Here is an 18,819-nt window from a genome sequence, read left to right on the forward strand (position 1 = left end):
GTGTATCTTTACATCTTTCTTATTTCTTTCCCTCTTTCTCTCAATCTCTTCATTTCTACCTCTGTCATTCTTTATTTCTGTCTGTTTCCATCTTTGTTTCTTTGTTTGTTAATTTTTGTTCTTTCTTTCTTTCTTTGCTTCCTCCCATCCTCTCTGTATCCTTTTCTCTCTCTCTCCCCCTCTCCCCCCTTCCATCTCTCACTCCCCCTGTCCCTCACCCTGTCTTTGCCCTCATCTCTCTTTACCTCTCTGTCCCCTGTCTTCATTGTGTTTATGTACCCCTGTGGCTCCCACTGAGGTCCCCACTACTGCTGCTTTCCCTCCACACACACACACACACACACACACACACACACACACACACACACACACACACACACACACACACACACACACACACACACACACACACACACACACTTACATAACCCCCCTGGGCTGTTTGTATTGCTGTTTATATGAGCTAACGGGCTGTTGGGAGTGGACGGTAATTGAACGGGTCACCATGGGTGGTGTGTCTCTGAAGTGTGTGTGTGTGCGTGCGTGCGTGCGTGTGCATGTGCGTGCGTGCGTGTGTGTGTGTGTGTGTGTGTGTGTGTGTGTGTGTGTGTGTGGATGTCCAAGGTTAATTGAGGACTGGTGGGAAAATGCAACTTAGCTTCTGTTTACTCTAATTCTAACGGCTCCATAGAGACTCTTTACCCGGCCTGAAATAACAAACTACTCACAGCGCGTGTGTGTGTGTGTGTGCGCGCGCATAACTGTACATATATGTGCGTTTCTATCCATGTGTCCACATTCTAAGTTGTGTGTGTGTGTGTTAACACGGAGTCGAGTGGTTGTGACCTGGAATAACAAACTTCTCCGAGCGGTGTTCCCAGCCCTCCGTCTCGAGCTCGGCATTCCCGAGCTGCTGATGTCACTGTGTGGGACGCCGGGATAGTTTGGACAGACACACACACACACGTACATAAGCTTGTGCTATGCTTGTGAGGACCCTCTTAAAGAATCCATTCCCCAGCTTCATCTATACCCTCATCTTGATCTGAGGGCAGCAACTTAAACTGAGGCTCATCAGCATCAGCATCTGACCTGGAGTCAGTTCAGTGTCAGTTGATTTATTTACTTGTTTTGTTTATTTCTCTTTTTACGAGTATTTTCACTTTAAATTAAACTTTATTTTTAAAAGTATTTCTTGTGTGAAAGGTGCTTTCACACCTTTAGTTTGCATTGGTAGAAAGTACATTTACTCAGTTAGTACTATTTTGGTGTACTTTCTTTTATGATACTTTATGCTTGTACATTTCACAGAGAAATATTTTACTTCTTACTGCATGACATTTATTTGGCAGGCTGTAGTTACTAGTGGCTTTTCAAATTAAGATGTTACACTAGTGAAAAATAATGATGATGGGACTTTTTCCCTGACGTGTCCTCCCTGTCACTCACCTTGGTCCCCACAAAGATAGAAATACAAGAACACACACACATGTTTCCAGCACTTTTGGGACATTATGAAGACTTATATTCAGTTTCTGGAGACTTAGCCGAACCTCATCCTAAACCTACCAGAAGTCCCCACATTGAGTAACACGGATTTGTGTCCCCACAATGTCAGTAACACACGTCCACACATGCTATATACTGCAGTGTAAGGTCACACACAGCAGCATCGTGGCATCGCAGTCAGTTCAGATTTGTTCTCTGCTGGGGCGACAAACTGGAGCCGGTTATAAAACACAAACAAACCTCAGCGCCGGACTGCTTGTTAGCAATTTTCTGCTTTTATTTTCTTGACGTCTTTTGGCGTCCTTCGCTTATTTCTGTGGCGTCTCTGCAGAGCGCCTCTCAGGGCTCACCTGTCAATCACAGTGTGGGTGCGACGGTCTTTGCTTCTGGGGATGGCGTCCTGCTCCTTTTGCTGCGTTCATGGCGGTTATCTCACTGGCGTGCTAACTGCTAAAAGCTACATGTTGACAGTTATTTCAAATGTGTTATCAATCTGTTTTTGCCGTGCTAGCAGCGAGTCTGTCAGGAAAAGATTTATTTGTTTTATATTTAGTTGTTTTCTGTCCCCAGACCCCTACGCCATCGTGTCCTTCCTCCATCAGTCCCAGAAAACAGTGACGGTGCGAAACACCCTCAATCCCACCTGGGACCAGACACTCATCTTCTATGAGGTGGAGATTTTCGGCAACCCTGAGGTCACGATGGCCACTCCACCCAACATCGTGGTGGAGATTTACGATTCGGACACATACGTGAGTGTTTGTTTATGTGTGTTTTTACCCGACATTTCGTCCCAGCTGAGGTTGGACTCGAGATTCTAACTTTCATGCCAGAAACCGAAGCTGTAAAATGCTCTTTTTCCTGTGTGTAAACACTGAATATGTGTGTTTGAAATGTTCAGGGTGCAGATGAGTTCATGGGCCGCTGCGTTTGCCAGCCCTCCCTGACTGCCTCCCCCCGTCTGGCCTGGTTCCCCATTCGCCAAGGAGACAAAAACGCCGGCGAGCTGCTGGCCGCCTTCGAGCTCAAACGCAGAGAAAAGGTCAGAGGTCAACCTTCCATCATCACTACTTTATTAATCCTCTGCTTGTATTCCTCCATTTTTGTCCTCCTGGGAATCAAATGAAACATGGACCTCAATTCAGTAACTAATTTTAATTATAACAATAAAATCATCTCTCAACTTTGTGTCTACAGCCAGCAGTTCACCATATTCCAGGTCAAGAGGTCAGTTTAGCATTTTCTTTTCAGTGTCCTTTTCTTGGATCAATCGTTCTTCATTTCCCTTTTCGTCCATTTTCATTCTTTAAAATCAAAGTTGTCTGTTCTTGTCTCACCCGCAGGGAGATGTCATGACCTCCACCCATGTTCTAGACGAGGTAAAACGGCTGAAAATGCAGCATCTACTCACATATTGATCCAAAAATTAGAATTAAGACCACTGTAATAAGAGTGAGAAGGTTTTACTTTGAAGTCCATTTTATCCCATCTGGAATTTCTTCTTGAGAAAAGGTCGATATGAATTTTCTCTGATGTGATTCATATGCAACAAATGCTGTGCAGTACATCTGTGGTTGTAACAAGCATCTCGGTACAGTTGAGGAACTTCAAAGCTCTTTATCTTTTCTCGTCTTCTTCTTCGATGCTGCTCCCTCAGTTGATGTTTCCAGGATTCCTTGTTGAAAACCTGCAGCAATGGGTACAACGTGCACACCGCCATGAACACAAATGAGATATAAATACAAAAACATACCATCCTTCATCATTCATGCATGTCACAGACCTTCATTCGTATGTTTTCTACTCGCGTCCTTTGTTTTCATTTTTTCATACTCACATAATCCAAACGTCCACTAACAACATTTAGTTTCCTCTTATGTTGTTTTAATGTGGAGGGGCAGAGATAATAAAGATGAAATTTGTGTCCTTTACACATTAAAGTTTATGACTTTTGTTACATTGTAACAAGCTGTTTAAAGTTTCAGTCTTTTACAGTTTGAAGTATTTCCTGATGTTTTTTAACTCAAGACCAAATGTTAGTTCTTTATAATTATCTTCGTTGTGATGATTATCAGGGGAAAACATAGCGTGACTGAACAAATCAAGACAAATGAAGTATGTCCTCTCCAGCCTGTCTGTCCTCGTGTTACCAGTAACAGACTGGTTTTGTCCTGCATTAGTCTGGACCTGAATGTTACATCTGTGTTATTTTAACAAACCCATCTGACATGTTAACACTAAACATCAAGTCTTTAAACAGCCGTTTATGATTGATGACTCAAGACTCTTCTGCATTCCTATTGGCAGCCGGAGGAGTCGGACCTTCCACACCCGCCCCCTCAGAGAGAACCCAACGTCTTTGTGGTTCCTCAGGGAATCAAACCTGTTCTGCAGAGAGCTACCATCGAGGTATTTTAGATCTACAACAACTGTCGATATGTGTTTCACTCAACAAACTTTGTTCAGGTAGCAGCATTTTCTAAGAGGCCTCTCTGTTCAAAGGAAGACACTGTGAGCCTGCTGCACTGTCAGATTTTTGCTGCAGGCTGTTTGTGGTTGCAAAACTCCAAATTTTCTTCTTCTTTTCTCAGTTAATTAATTGTTTAACCTATAAATCGTCAAAAAATAGAAAATAAATAAATAAATAAAATGTCTATTACAGTTTCCCCAAACCCAACATGGCATCTCCACATCTCTATTTTGTCAAACGTTCAGTCCAGAACCCAAAAATACTGAATTTTCTTTCTTGTAAAATAAATTAAAAAATGCAGGAAAACATTTACTGAATGCAGCTTTTAAAATGTATTTACTCTTTTTCTCTGTTTGGCTTCATTCTGACTTGAATATATGTGAGGTGATGTAAATAATTAGATGATGATTGAAAAAAATGCACACCTGATTCTTTAATACTTAATAAGGATACGTGTTTTTCTTCCCTCCCCTCTGTCAGATCTTAGCGTGGGGCGTTCGTAACCTGAAAAGTTTCCAGCTGGCCAGCGTTACCTCTCCGAGCCTGCAGGTGGAGTGTGGAGGCGCCATGGTCCAGAGCTGCGTCATCCGCAGCATGAAGAAGAACCCCAACTTTGACATCAATAAGCTGATTCTTGATGTGGTGAGAACACAGAACACACGCTGGCATCACGCAGATGTAATCAGCACGGAGGCTCGCTGCTTTCATGGCTAATGAGAGCTCTGCTGTGATGTGGTCTGCGCCGCTCATTTATCTTCATCAGCGAAGCCACAACAATGGACTCTACTGTTCCTTCTCCTCTTCCATAAAACTAGAGCTCTTCTGTTGGCTCAAAAGCAGCAGCTCTGAGTGTGGACGTTGGCCGTCCGCAGATGCTGCAGTGGTAGATGCTTCCAGCTCGGTTGCAGAGCTGTTTCCAGTAAAAAGAAACATTTCTGCAGTTGTAAAGACTAATGTTTGGTAAATGAAGGGTGGAGGTCTTTATCACCGATGTGACTGCTGACTAGGTGCTTTTAAACTGGATTCCACTGAGGTCATCGTCTGGCTCTGATATTGTACCTGGAAAACGGGTGGAGGGGTTATATTAGGACTGACTTAGAACACAGGAAACTGGGATTTTTAAGGTCACGTCTGCACCTAAATTGAAGTCAATGTGACTGACAAACTGTAGAAAGTGTTTCCTGATTTGGTGTGAGGCTCCTGTATCAAAGTTCATCTTTGTTGAAGGCTATTTGTCATGGTGGACCTCTACGAACTGTTGGCGAATTTTGACAATTAAGTCTTTATTCTCGACATTTAAGGGCAGAGCCGGCAGTATTCATTAACTGTGTCAGACCTGTGACGTCATATAAGGCAGAACAGCTGAAGGCGAATTTGACTGTTTATTTAAAGTGGCTCTCTGTCTGTATTGTAGTGAAACTTAATATATTCACTATTAGCTGGCTGCTCATCAGCATGCGTGCCAACAGCACCTTTGAAATAAGGAAACACGACTCCAAATCGCTCCAGACCTGCTGGATATGTAAATATGGAGCTGTTTGCAAACAAGTTTTTCATATCAATCAAAAATTTGTGGCCAAAAGGGAAAAAAAAATCAGTGAATGCAATTTTTTATTTTCCAGCTGACCTGAAATTTTACCTCAGACAATTAGAGCAGAGTTCATGTGTCCTGTGCTAAGTTACTGGAAAAATAGAGCTCTTTTTCCAACACTGTTGAACTTAATTGGGGGGTTTTAGACACCTCTTATGATGACTGTGGATCACCCAGGAGGAGCTGCGTGGGAGAAGCCTGAACAGTGTTGAATAGTCTTGAAATTCCCCGTTCAGGAAGCCGATATGAGCCACGCTCTGGCCCAGAAAGCTCGATCCGTGGCGCTTCTGTCAGGAAAGATGAATGGTCAATGCTTGCTCGTGCAAACTTAGAAATATAAATGATTCTGTCAGAAAAGCTGTTTTCTTCTGTTGCCTTTATGCAGTAAAAGGGTTTATTTGCCTTAATGGTAAAGCAAATAAACGAATGGAGACGTGGTTTTCCTCTGAAGTGGTTAGTTATTTTGCGGTCAGAGATATCTTTGGTGCTGAAATACATCCCAGAATCATTATTTTACTGTTGGAGTGGGAATTTTGAGAGTCAGCGTTCGGCCGTACTCCTCGCTTATTGGTGCTGATCGACAAGTCGGATACTTTATGGAAATTCTCCTTCATCAGAATCATCATTCGTTTCCTTAAATGACCAGATTACATGTTCAGTAATCTTACTGAATTCCCTCTGTTTCATATTAGCAGCAAAATGTAATTCAAGTATCAAACTGAAAGTATTCATTCTGCAGTAAAATACTCTGTGACTGATGTATTATTATATGATATGAAGTAATTTTGTTGTGTCGTAGCTCGACGTGCTGCTACTTTTGTCCACTTTATGTACAGTTAGCTGGTTTAGTCCAGTGGTTCCCAAACTAGGGGTTGGGCCCCTCCAAATGGTCAACAGATACATTTTAGGGATCATTCGATGATTAATGGGCGAGGAAAGAAGACTTTTTTTTATGATCTTTTTACCCCTTTGTGTCTCAATCAGTAATTTAAATAAATACATAGACATCAAAAACTTCATCAATGAGTCGAAAAGGTTGAGAACCGCTTGTTTAAGCTTTGATAATCCGTTGTGTTTTATGAGCTTATTGTATGTTTGTTTTTTTTTTAGTAAAATCTTATTACGACAAGTAACTTGTAACTACAGCTTCGTATACTTCGTTAATATTACCCCATTTCAGGGAAAAATGTGTAAAATTTTCCCGTTGATGCCTTCCTGGTTCTCTAGAAATCTTATTGTTGTTAAAACTTCTGTTGCTGGTTAATCTTTGGCTGATTATTCAGCGTGTAACCTTTATTTTTATGGTCATAAAACAGGTTTTCACGGGCTAAACTGCAGACACGTTCCTAACTAAGTTGACATTATTGTCACACTGTGAGTGGACGTTTCTTTGAGTCAGTCGCTTATTTTAATCAGCACAAAACCGCAATATTGAAAGCAGGAGCCTCACCAGTCATTATTTATTCTTCAAATGTAAAACTGCCGTCCACCAACATGTTTCCACTGAGTTTACATCGCTGCCATTACATTCCATCTAAGTGTTTTCTTATGAAAACCTAAACTGAAATATGGAAATATTATGCACGTTTTTCCTAACAGAAACGGGCTCCGGGTTCAATGTTAACAATATTAAGGCCTGAAGTTGATCACCTCAGTGTTTTATTATGACAGCTTTAACTGGAGCATGGAAATACTCACATATTTTTCCCTCAAATGCATATCCTAACTTTGGCTCCGGCAGTTTAATGTTAACAAGATTAAGGTCCTGTGTTGACCACCGCAATAGTGTGACAGCCTCAACCGGACTGTGGAAATATGCACATATTTTTCCCCTAAATTCAGCCCCTGAACTGATTCCAAGCATTTAATGTTAACAATATTAAGGTCTTAAGTTGACTGCGTAAGTGTTTTCGTATGGCACGGGGGCATAAGAAAATATCATGTGCATAGTTTCCTTAAATACAACTCTTTGAAGAGCTTAACCACCTAATGTTAGCTCTCTCAGTTTATTGTGTGAGTTTAGCATCATCAGCCCCACTTAAGCCTTTTCAAAGCTGCAGAGGTCAGATGGATTACAGTTACCAAGTCATGTTTCTTGAGCCAGCCTGCCTAAATGAGAGTATTATAGGGATGAAAGTTTGAATGGAGCTGCTGTAAAGACTTGAGATGGTGAATATTTAGGCTGCTTGTCTAGAATCAGCTTTGAAATTGACTCCAGCAGACAAGTGAACTCCTGTATTATCAGCAGCAGTAAGCGATTTACAATAAGCGCTGAAGTGCTGGTCTGTTTGTGTCCCGAAGCTTTGTCGACACACTTTGTGAGACGTATGAAATATACAATGTATAGCAGACAGACGTTAGTCCAGATTTAAGGGGCTGCGCAGCAAAGATTTTGGTATGTTTCAGAAAACCACGCTGTTCAGTAGCTGTGCACATTAGCAGTAATATAATCAAAGCACTGGTCTTTGTGGCCATCATGTGAATTAGATAAATCTGTACTCCCTGAGCAAAATCAGCTAAATTACATGTTTATCCTATAAAAAAAATATTTAGAGTAGATCTTTTCATGGCAGCCATTTTGACTTGTCACAGTGGGAAAAGCACAGGAGAAACTAGTTTCCAGTTTCCACTTTAATGACAGACTAGTGGGTGAACTGCTGTAGCTGGTGAGCTAACTGCTAACACGCTAGCCAGCCGTGAGCATGCTAGGACCACTCAGTGACATTAGCTCTCAGGGCTTTGTTCCTTTTTTCTACGTCCTCCCGGGATTTTGTTCTCAAAACTGAACATAATTAAAATCAGTAAAGTGTTGTTGAAGGAGAAAAAAGGCTAGCGAGTTTGCTAGCTTAATCGCTAACAGAACAATAAGTTCAAACTGCTTGAAAAGACGTGTTTGTACCATTGAATGCAGCCTTGTAACTGTTGTCTTTTTTAAAATATCTCTGACAGAGGATCTTAAATAATAAACTACGAGAGTTTCCTGCATTTTGGACTCTCTGGCTCTCCATCCCCTCTAAGTTCAGCAGTGTCAAGGATTTACTTAGCCAATTCGCTGTTGACGTAACCATTGAAATGAACTGAATTTGCTGCAGTTTGAGTGTTTTAAATGCTAATGTGACCACAATATCTTTCTTTTCCTCTTTTATTCCCTCCATCTTTCCTCAGAGACTTCCCTGCGAGGAGCTCTACATGCCGCCCCTCGTCATCAAAGTCATCGACAACCGTCAGTTTGGGAGGAAGCCGGTGGTCGGCCAGTGCACCATCCGGTCGCTGGAGGAGTATCGGTGCCTCCCAGAGGAGGAACGACCGGCGGGGGAGGAGGAGGATAGCGGCTGGAGACGTAAGACACGGATGATGTAAACATGTCAGGCAGTTAAGTCACACTGATCTTGAATGTTAAAAATGTTTTTCTGCTGTGTTTGCAGGTGAGACGCCAAACTTAATTTGTGAGGAGGTGTTTATTGACATCGATGACGAGGAGCCGCTGATGCCTGAGCAGGTAAAACCACCCTAAAGGTGCTCTGTGAGAACAACGACACGTTAGCACAAAGCTCATCACAGCCCACGAAAAGACCAATGTGTTCGTTCATCTCTCAGTACAATAACCCTCCGACTGTCTCCTACTCAAGATCTATACAATGAATCACAAGTATAGCTTCATTTTTTAAAACAGCTCGTCCTCTGTAGGGATTATTTTTGGCTGTAGATTAATACACATCGAGTGCTGTAGAGAGTATTTGTTTTGCTTGCAGAGTTTGTCTAGAAACAGCCAAACTTCATTTTTTTTTGCAGATCTCCTTGTTTCGATTATTGCAATCGGGTAAAATTTAGCAGAGAAGGAACAGAGAATCTCAACTTTAAGTTACTTAAGACATTAGTCCTCATTTATTTGATGCATTTCCTGTGGCTGCTTTACCATAAAAGCCACCCTGGGGGCCCTGCGCTGAGTGCTTTTAATATGAAGCAGCAGTCGGAAATGTTCAGCACATGCATGCATTGTTTCCTGTGGATCCAATTTGAATCCGTCACAGGAATGGCGGACTCTGCCACCAGCAGTGTACACTGCTATACAGAAAGATAATAGCATATATGCGCTATTGTAAGTCTTCATCAAGTTCTTGTCATTCGCTGAACCAGTTTCTAACCAGTGCTGATCAATAATCACCAGATTGGGACTCAGGGATCACGTTTATCGAACGAATCAAACTGGCAGATTCACAGAAGAACGTTTGTTTGGTAAAATAAAAACTGCAGCTGAACTTTTGTTCCCCAGTTGCTCTTCATTACAGCTGAACCTACTGTAAGTGCTTTAATACCCAGTGATCCAGAGATTTTCCAAATGCATGTATGAGGAATGTGTGTGTGTGTGTGTGTGTATGTGTGTGTGTGTGTGTGTGTGTGTGTGTGTGTGTGTGTGTGTGTGTGTGTCATGACATTTGTATTGATGCTTATTTATATGCGTATGTGAATTGTACGAGTGTGTAGATGTGTGTTTTTTCGGGTGTGGGGTGTTACAACCAATAAGTGGAAAGGTCAAATATGAAACACTCATCTTTCCACAGAGAACATTTGTGTGTATGTGTGTGTGTTCAATGGTACCAGCAGCATAAATAAACATGATCTGACATGATGACATGGCAACCGTCTCTGTGGTTGGTGGTTACCGTGGCGACCACGAGACCCGTGCTCCTTACCGACCATTAACGTCCTCTGTCCATGTTTAAGACATTTCGTTTTCACTCCTCCTTTCTTTCTTTCTCTCTCTCTCTCTCTTTCTTTTTTCTTTCTTTCTTTCTTTCTTTTGGAGGAACGTGGAAACTATTTTCCAATCGACCTAATCCTTGTTCAAATTTCTCTGGTTTCAGACACACAATTTTCAGTTTATCGTGCGCATACACACTCAGACTCAAACCCACAGACTTAACCACACGTAACCCACCGAGAGACATGCAGCGGTATGAAGCAGTGCTTGCATGCTAAAACCAATACAGCCAACAAAGCAGCCTTTACGTTTGGAGCGATATGACGAAGTGATTGATATGTGCATTAACACACATGCACATACGAGGACATTTTGAACTTCTCATTTTGTGTGTAAGATGCTCATAACTAAGGATCGTTGTCTTAAGCTCGTGCTCATTAGCAGCTGGCGAGCTTGCTCGTATCAGACGAAATTCAGAGACGAAAAGATTGATAGTGACTTTAAACTTAATAACAGTGGCTCTGAAAGGAGGACCGAGCTGCTCACCACATCCACATGCCATCATGGTCAGAGAGAAGACCAGCAGTCTTCAACAGTAAAACACGGTTCTTGCCAGTCATGTTAAAAACCTACTTGTGAGCCTCGGTGCAGCTTCTAAATCTTCGAGTTGAAAGCATTTCAATCAAAGCGTTTGTTTCTTTTCCTGGAGAGGTAAAACACCAAACAATGCAGAAGAGGATAAAAGTGCTGTCGACCAAACCGGAGCAGCCACAAATTATGACAGAAGGAGGAAGTGAGGTGATGTTTTAAAGAGACTCGGGGTGGATCGACAGGTCGCCAAAACATCGGACTTTAACATGAGAGACCGCAGTTCGTGTCTCGCTTCCAACCAGCAGTAAATGTTTTTTTAAACCACGACCACAATCGTTCCCTGACCTGAACAAAGGACTTATTTTAGTCCAAACCACAAAATTTCCCTAAAGCTAACAAAACTGTTTTTATGCTCAAACCTAATAAACAGATTTATTCAGGGCTCCGGATCAGAAGATGCTTCGATGTGACCTCCTCGAGGGCGTAGATGCAGCAACGTTTGGCAGCATTTAGAAAAAAGTGCTTCAAAAGGAGAAAAAACACAGCTGATGCTACAGAAATGCTGCAATTAGCACAGATGATGAAATATCTGTCATCTGTAGCTGGTTGAGTTTTCTCACTTTGCAGCATTCAGGGCCACCGTAGATCAGGGTTGCGTTCACTGTATGTGAATCAAGATTCTGTTTAAATTTAAAACTCAGTGTTCATGCATTAAGATGTAAACGTTTACCTTTTTTTAACGAATTATGTTTGTTCTGCTCATTAATGCAGCCTCCAAATGTGACATGAAATGCATGCGTTATATTTTAATCAGTCTATTTCAGTTCTTTGACTCGTCCACTGCATCAAACTGTGCCCATAAACAAGCGTCTTTCAGGTTAAGAACAAGTGTTGCAGAGATTACGTTCAGTCATCAGCGCTAATGCTGTATCTCGGTGGACAGCTCTACGGTTTAATGTGGAAATGGAAAAGCCACCGTGGAAAGAAACACTGTACGGTTGAGGCGGAGGTTTCAGGAAAAATGAATCAACTCTTACTTCATCGGACCTCGGGGGACAGACAAAGTCATCTGTCTTATCTCCAAGCGAGTCAGTTCGATGCTCAAGGAGTTTAATGTTAAACACCATAATGAGGCCAATCGCGAATCCTGAGAGTGCATGGGTTTTACTGAGCAGCTCTCAATCATATGAGGACCCCCTAAATTGGCACCCCGCCATCACAACTCCTCCTTTAATTGATACTAGCTTTGCACTGAAATACATTCGACATTCAGACATCGCTGAAGGTCAGAACAGTCCATCAGAACACCAATTCAACTAAAACTTTGGGCAAAACGCCACAACAACATGGCGGCTTCCTGGGCAGAGTGCACCGAGAGCAGTCATCTTGAGACAATTTTATGCTCTCACGTTATTTTATGTCTTCAATTTAAATTAGCCCCGTTGGCTGATAATTGAATGTGTTTGCCTCCGCCATCGTTGCTATGAAATGCATTCTGGGATACGTGGTTGCCCCAAGTCCGCACAAGTCACCACCCGATGCATCCTCAATAAAATGGGAGGTGCAAGAACACATCCGGGTATTTGACTGTACTTGTCGAGATGCAGACTTTTGAATTGGAACAGTACTTGGACTCAGAGTGATGACATTTCTCAAGTACACAAGAACACAAGTACAGAGAAGAGCGCATATTGAGAAACAATTGTAGTCTTACATTAATTTCCTGGACGCCATAAACGCTACTTACTCTAGCCTTAACCCAAGTCTTCACCCTAAAATTTCATGATTTACCTTATGGATTTATGCTGTTTGCTATTTGTCCCCACAATGCGCCTCTGTAACGTGGTCCCCACAATATCAGTATTACATGTAAACACTCACACACACCACTGTGGTCTATTAAATGGTTCTTTGTGTATATTAGTGAATAGAGGATTGTATAGAATCAGGAGACAACATAATTTGGTCTTATTGGTTTGGCAGACTGCATGAGGCTGTCATAGACTCTGCTCAGGGGGCAAACATAAATAATGCAGACGCACACACACACACACACACACACACACACAGACCGCAGCTATCCTTGTGTAATCACATTTGTTCCAATAAGGACTGAAGGGAGCTGGACAGGCCCAGGAATGCACTGTCATCAAACTGTGGTCCCAGAAGTCCATTAAAAAAAAACATCAAAAAACCCAACTAATTATTGTGTTTATAATGTTGTTGTTGCGTTCGCTAAAAATAGCCAGAGGAGGAGAGTTCAGGGAGAGCGACGTTACTGTTAGAAAGATGGAGAGAGCCAAGGAAAGACGACGTGAAGATGAGAGATATCGAAATGAGAAGCGATGGTCCGACAGTCGATGTTCATTCATTGTTCTGTCATCACAGCAAAACAAGCTAATTTTAATAGCTATGCTAATTAATAACCTTCATAATATTTAAATGTGGGCTTGAACCTGATGCACAGACATGAAAATGTGCATCAAGTTTGGATCATTCTGCAAAATCCTAATTACTTTTTAAAATTGTCCGTGTTTATTTTATATCTGCCAATAGCAGTGTGTTTAGCTAAAGACTGCGGTTGTGGCACAAAAATGGCGGTTAAGGTACATTAAGGCAAACAGCATCGAACAATTCAGCGAAACCTCTCATTACAGTGGCTTCAGTGCCAGCTTGGTTAACGTTAAGCAGCGAGAACACGAGTTTGACATTTGGGAAAATTGGCATTTTCATGCCAAGTGACTATAAGCTAACTTAGCTTAGCATAAAGGCTGGAAAATGGGAAACAGCAACCATAGTTCTGTCAAAGGTTACGAAGCATAACATCAGCAGGCACTCCGGGTAGTTATAATTGTCTCATTCTGACATTTTGGCTTAACTAACTTGTTAACGTGCTCTACTCGTGCTGGTTAATGCTTGTTCTGGGCTGTAATGATGTAAAACGAACGGCAGCCTCGTAAGAAGTCAGTAAATACGGTGCTTTAGATCTTGGAAAACGTTCTGCAGTGATGTTTAAAGTGCACAGCGTTTGAAGTTAATGGGTTACAACGTGGAAAACCACTGGATCGGCCCTTTAAAGGAGCCAGAGGTAACCGTGAATCTGAGACTGAGAACTTCTGATTTTCTTGGGAAAGAATTCCGAGATCGTGATTCCTGTCGACCTCTTCTCTGATGATCGAACGATTCAAGGCTTCTGTTCTGGAGTCCTGCAGGTTCTCTCTTCGACGTCCTTCACTTTTTCCTCCTTTTTTCTCCTCCATTCTCTCCTCAGTCACCTTTACTCGCCCTCTGCTAACATCAGTCTTCCTCCTCTTTCTGCTCTTCACTTCCTTGCTTCCTTCTTCCTCCCTAACACCCTCATCTCCTTGTATCCTCTCCTTGTTCTTCCACCTCATTGTCTCCTTACCTTACCTGTCTTCCTCTCCTCTACCTGTTATTCTTCTCTCCTTGTTTCCTTTCCCCCCTTCCTGATCCTCCTCCTCTTCTACACCTCTCACCCCCTCTCCTTCTCGTCTTTCTCCGCTCTGCTTTTCCTCTCCTTCCTCTGGCATCTTCTCCTCCTCTTTCTATTCTTTCTCCTCCTCTTCTCCTCCCTCTCTCCTTTGTCTCAGTGAAGTCTTCCTCCTGTTGATCACTGAAGGGGAAAATCTGACCCTCGACAATATCCAAGACAGACCCTGTGGTTTGTGTGTGTGTGTTGCAGTGTGTGTGTGCGTGTGTGTGTGCGTGTGTGTGTGTTACAGTGTTTAAACAAACACAGGGAGTCTGTTCCTTGTTAGTTGTCTTCTGTCTCGTTATCCCCACAGGACCACACCACAGCTCGTCCTCCATCTTTTTTCATCTCCTTCCCTCCTTTCACCTCCTCTTTACTCCCTTCATCCTTTCCTCTCTCCTTCCTCCTTTTGATCTCTCTCCTCTACTCACTTCGTTCTTACTTTCTTTTCATCTTCACATCTTTCCTTATCACTCCTTCACAAATCTCTCCTTTCCTCCTTTCACTCTTTCCTTTGCTGCCTCCTTCAATCCTCACGCCTTTCCTCCTTTCTCTCTCCCTCTCTTTCTAACTTCTTCCTTTCTTCCTCTTTCCTCCCTGTGCAACTCCTTCCCTCCCATCATCCCTCCTATCATCCCCCTTCATCCTTCTTTCCATTCCTTCCTCTCTACATACCTTATTGCCTCTTCCTTCATTCGTTCACTTTTCCCTCCCCATCTCTCTTTCATTGTTGTCTTCCTTTTACCTTTTCCTTACATCACTCTCTTCCTCCTTCTTTCCTTCCCTCCTTTTATTCCCTGTGCAACTGTCTTGCTGATCTAGTCAAGTCATCCCTCCTTTCCTTGTTTCTTTCCTTTCTTATTTCCTTCTTTATACCATTTTCCCTTAAAATATTCCCTCTTTCGCTGCTTCCTTTCATAATTCCATCCAAAAACTGCCGTTTTTTCCTTTCACCTCTCTTTCACTTCTTCCTCCTTCCTTCCTCCTTACACCGTCCTTTCTCTCCAGCTTTTCCAGCGTGCACACCTCCCTTTCTCCTCTCTCCTCCTTCCTTTACGTCTATTTTCTGCATCATCTTCTGTCTCCCATCAATCCTTCCCTCCCTCTTGACCTGTCTTTCTCCATCTCTCCCTCATCCCTCCTTTCTTCATCCCTCCTCCTCTGTGCTGCCTGCAGTCCTTACATCCCTCTGTCTATCTTTTAATCACTTCTTTCATTGCCTTCATCTTTTCTCTTTTTCTCTTTACATCCCTTCTTTTTCACTCCATCCATTTTTTCTTTCTTCCTCTTTCAGTTTCATTTTTTCTTCACCTGTGTACCCTTGTCATCTTCCCTTATGTCTCTTTTTCATCTTTCTTTACCTCCCTCACTCTGTTTTCACCTCTCCATTTTGCTCCTCTTTCACTCCTTTGTGCCATCTCCGTCCACATCCCGTCCTTTTTTCTTTTCCTCCTCCCACTCTTTCACTCCCCTTTGCCCCTTTAATTCCTTTTCTCGTTCTTTCTTTTCTTCTCTATCTATCACGCTGACAGTCGTTTTCATGTGGCTGCTCATTAAAGGGCATGTTATCCTCCTCTTTTTCTTCTTCTCTCTCTTCACTGTTGTGGTTCAGCGAAAAATCATCCCCTCTGTGATCCTTCCATCATCTTCAAATCTTTTGCTTTCTTTTAATTTCTTTGTGCGTCCTTCTTTGCTATCCCTTAACCCACAGGCGCCACGACAGCTTCGCACACATGCACGCACACACACGCGTGCACACACACACACACACACACACACACACACACACACACACACACACACACATCTTTTTTGCAGAGTTTTAAAACAAAAACAATTTTATATCGATGAAGTCAAAAGCTGTTTCTCTTTCTCTGTTTGGCCGTCACACACACATAAACACAAACACGTGCGCGTGCACACACACACACACACACACACACACACACACACACACACACACACACACACACACAGGACGTACACACTGTTTAACATAAGGAGACATCATGGGACTTTCCGTCCTCTCACACTGATGTAAACGCTCAATTGTCTGGTTGTGTTTATCGGGGAGGCGTTAAATGTTTGGTGACATGGAGCTCCAGAAATGTACAGTATGAGTTCAGTGTGTGTGTGTGTGTGTGTGTGTGCGCCCGTGCGTGTGTGCGTGCATGCACGTGTGTGTGTGTGATGAGTCTAAGGTGAGGTGTTGAAATCAGTGTACACACCCTGATGTTAAGTTAAAGTGCTTTGACATGAGGAAACATGAACTGATCGGTCCAGTTTGTGGTGACAGCAGGATGTTTTATTTTAACCAGAACTGATCGATTAATCATTTTGACAAAGAAAGATGTATTTGGAGAGATGGTGCAGAAACAGCTTGGTTCAATCGGCTTCTTTTGATGTCGAGATCAACGTTTCATTGTGCCCAGTACAACCTTAATACTCAATATGTTACTTTTATTTAATGCAAAATGTTCTGTTAATTTCTGATCCACTGCATTTAATTTAACTGTGTGTGTTGCATTTATGTGGGACAAAGTAAAGAAAGTACATTTACTCAGCTGCTTTTCTTAAATACAATTTTGAGGTACTTGTGCTGCACTTGCGTATTCCCATTTTCGGCCTCTACAATTAAGCGGAAATGATTGTATTTTTTACTCCACTGCATTTGTTTGATAGTTACTCTGTAGATCCCAGATTCAGATTATTAATGCAAAATATAATAAACTAATGATGACATCATTGTATCGATAAGACTTCACTGATGACCAGGGTGGAATTGAAATATATATGTGTGTGTATGTGTGTGTGTGTGTGTGTGTGTGTGTGTGTGTGTGCGTGTGCGTGTGCGTGTATACAAAATAAACATTAAAATAAAGATATTGAAAATATATATAAATGATAAAAATAAGACTTAATCCATATCACAATCCAATAATAAATATCATTCTGAAATGGGCTATTCTGCATAATGAGTACTTTTACTTTTGATACTTTTGATGCCAATACGTTTTTAAACTGTGGTATCATTATTCTAACTTAAAAGATACGAGTATTTCTGGTTTTATGCGTTTCTTCACCTTCTTACAGTACAAGTCGACAAGCTAACAGTCACTGAAAGGTAGCCTACTGGTGCGTTCAGGTACTCCGTCAGTCAGTCACATGACCATCACCTTGCAGGTTGCAGGTCCCTCCATCAGCAGCAGAACACTTTATACAGCAGTTTTCACTCACTGTAATGGGTAAAGCTGTGCCATAAACTTACTGAAACATCCCCAAAAAGTGTTTCTGGTGCACACACATGTTGAGGTCGGTGTTTTACAGCATCCCCGCCTCGCCCTCCCTGTCCTCCTCCTCTGCTCCTCCATGTGCTCAGCTCCTCCGTGACCTCATATGAGCATTTTGTCTTTCTAATCTGGGCTCCGATCAGCCTTAACCGAGCTCCGCTGTCGTCACCTCGCTGAGACCGGCGACCTCCCAGAGAACGAATACGTTGAAGTTTCAGGCGCCGCGGTCAGTTTTTGCCTCACAAAACATTTCTGGACTCGAGGTTTTTGATGAATTGAGAAAAGACGTGACGACGATGTTTCTGTGTTTGAGTCACTAACATGTCTGATGTTCGTGTTAAAGTGTGCTGATCATGTTTATTACATGCTAATAATGAGGCTAACCCTGACAGCTAACATGATAATGTGTGTGTTTTATGTGTGTGTGTGTGGATCTGTCTTGTAGCTTGCAGATGGAGCCAGCTCAGCTATCATTAACCTTTCAGCCTCTAGTTCCAGCCTTCATGTAGGTAACACGCTCATCGTTTCATTCATTTCATTCATTCATTCATTCATGCTCAAACACTTTGACGTTAACCAGACTGTCAAACTTTCCATTCGCCTGTTTTATGCCCTGATTTGTTAACATCCATCAAATTTACTGATGCAGAAACTGTTTCTTTCCTCATTGTCCTAACTTCCTGTCTTCCATAATCGTTTTCACATGTTCGTGATGTTGGTGAGAGATTAAAGCTGATGCTCGTTACAGATCTGTTCACACTGGCAACATTTAAAGACAGAAATAGACATTTGTATCCACTTCTATAAAACACATTCATGTCACATTTGACCGTTTTCTTTGTGCTGATATTGACCTTCGGGTGATTGTCATTGCTCCATCGGCTCTATCAGTCCTGTGGAAAAGTAGTCTCTAAGTGAAGACAGCATAACGCTATGTTGTACAGCATTTCACCAAAAATACACTGGACACCTTTTATTAAATTAAAGTCTTCACTGCATATACTATTTGAGTCTGGACAGACATGAACGTAAACCTGACTGGTTGGCGGAGGTATACAACCAAAACGTTGTAATTTTCTCAAATGGTATCAACTTTTTTTTTGGCGATTCACTACAAATTACTAATACTTTATATCACTGTGCTGCTGCCGTTCGTATGTTTGTACGGATTTA

General features: G+C 42.1%; 2 protein-coding genes across 3 annotated transcripts in view; one reads left to right on the forward strand and one right to left on the reverse strand.

Annotated features, from left to right (window-relative positions):
* The window catches only part of stk26 (serine/threonine protein kinase 26), a 378,991-nt gene that overhangs the window by 202,670 nt on the left and 157,502 nt on the right, over positions 1 to 18,819 (reverse strand). The window lies entirely within an intron of this gene.
* Positions 1 to 18,819, forward strand: part of dysf (dysferlin, limb girdle muscular dystrophy 2B (autosomal recessive)) — a 73,599-nt gene that overhangs the window by 25,755 nt on the left and 29,025 nt on the right. For both annotated transcript variants that reach the window (XM_070993039.1, XM_070993040.1), the window contains 10 exons: positions 2,080 to 2,261; positions 2,411 to 2,551; positions 2,707 to 2,736; positions 2,853 to 2,888; positions 3,167 to 3,208; positions 3,817 to 3,918; positions 4,460 to 4,621; positions 8,736 to 8,910; positions 8,996 to 9,069; positions 18,092 to 18,151. In XM_070993039.1, coding sequence (XP_070849140.1) covers positions 2,080 to 2,261; positions 2,411 to 2,551; positions 2,707 to 2,736; positions 2,853 to 2,888; positions 3,167 to 3,208; positions 3,817 to 3,918; positions 4,460 to 4,621; positions 8,736 to 8,910; positions 8,996 to 9,069; positions 18,092 to 18,151 — 1,004 coding nt within the window. The remainder of the gene's footprint in view (positions 1 to 2,079; positions 2,262 to 2,410; positions 2,552 to 2,706; positions 2,737 to 2,852; positions 2,889 to 3,166; positions 3,209 to 3,816; positions 3,919 to 4,459; positions 4,622 to 8,735; positions 8,911 to 8,995; positions 9,070 to 18,091; positions 18,152 to 18,819) is intronic.

This window comes from Chaetodon trifascialis, chromosome 23 (genome assembly GCF_039877785.1).
Source record: "Chaetodon trifascialis isolate fChaTrf1 chromosome 23, fChaTrf1.hap1, whole genome shotgun sequence".
Classification (NCBI taxonomy): domain Eukaryota; kingdom Metazoa; phylum Chordata; class Actinopteri; order Chaetodontiformes; family Chaetodontidae; genus Chaetodon; species Chaetodon trifascialis.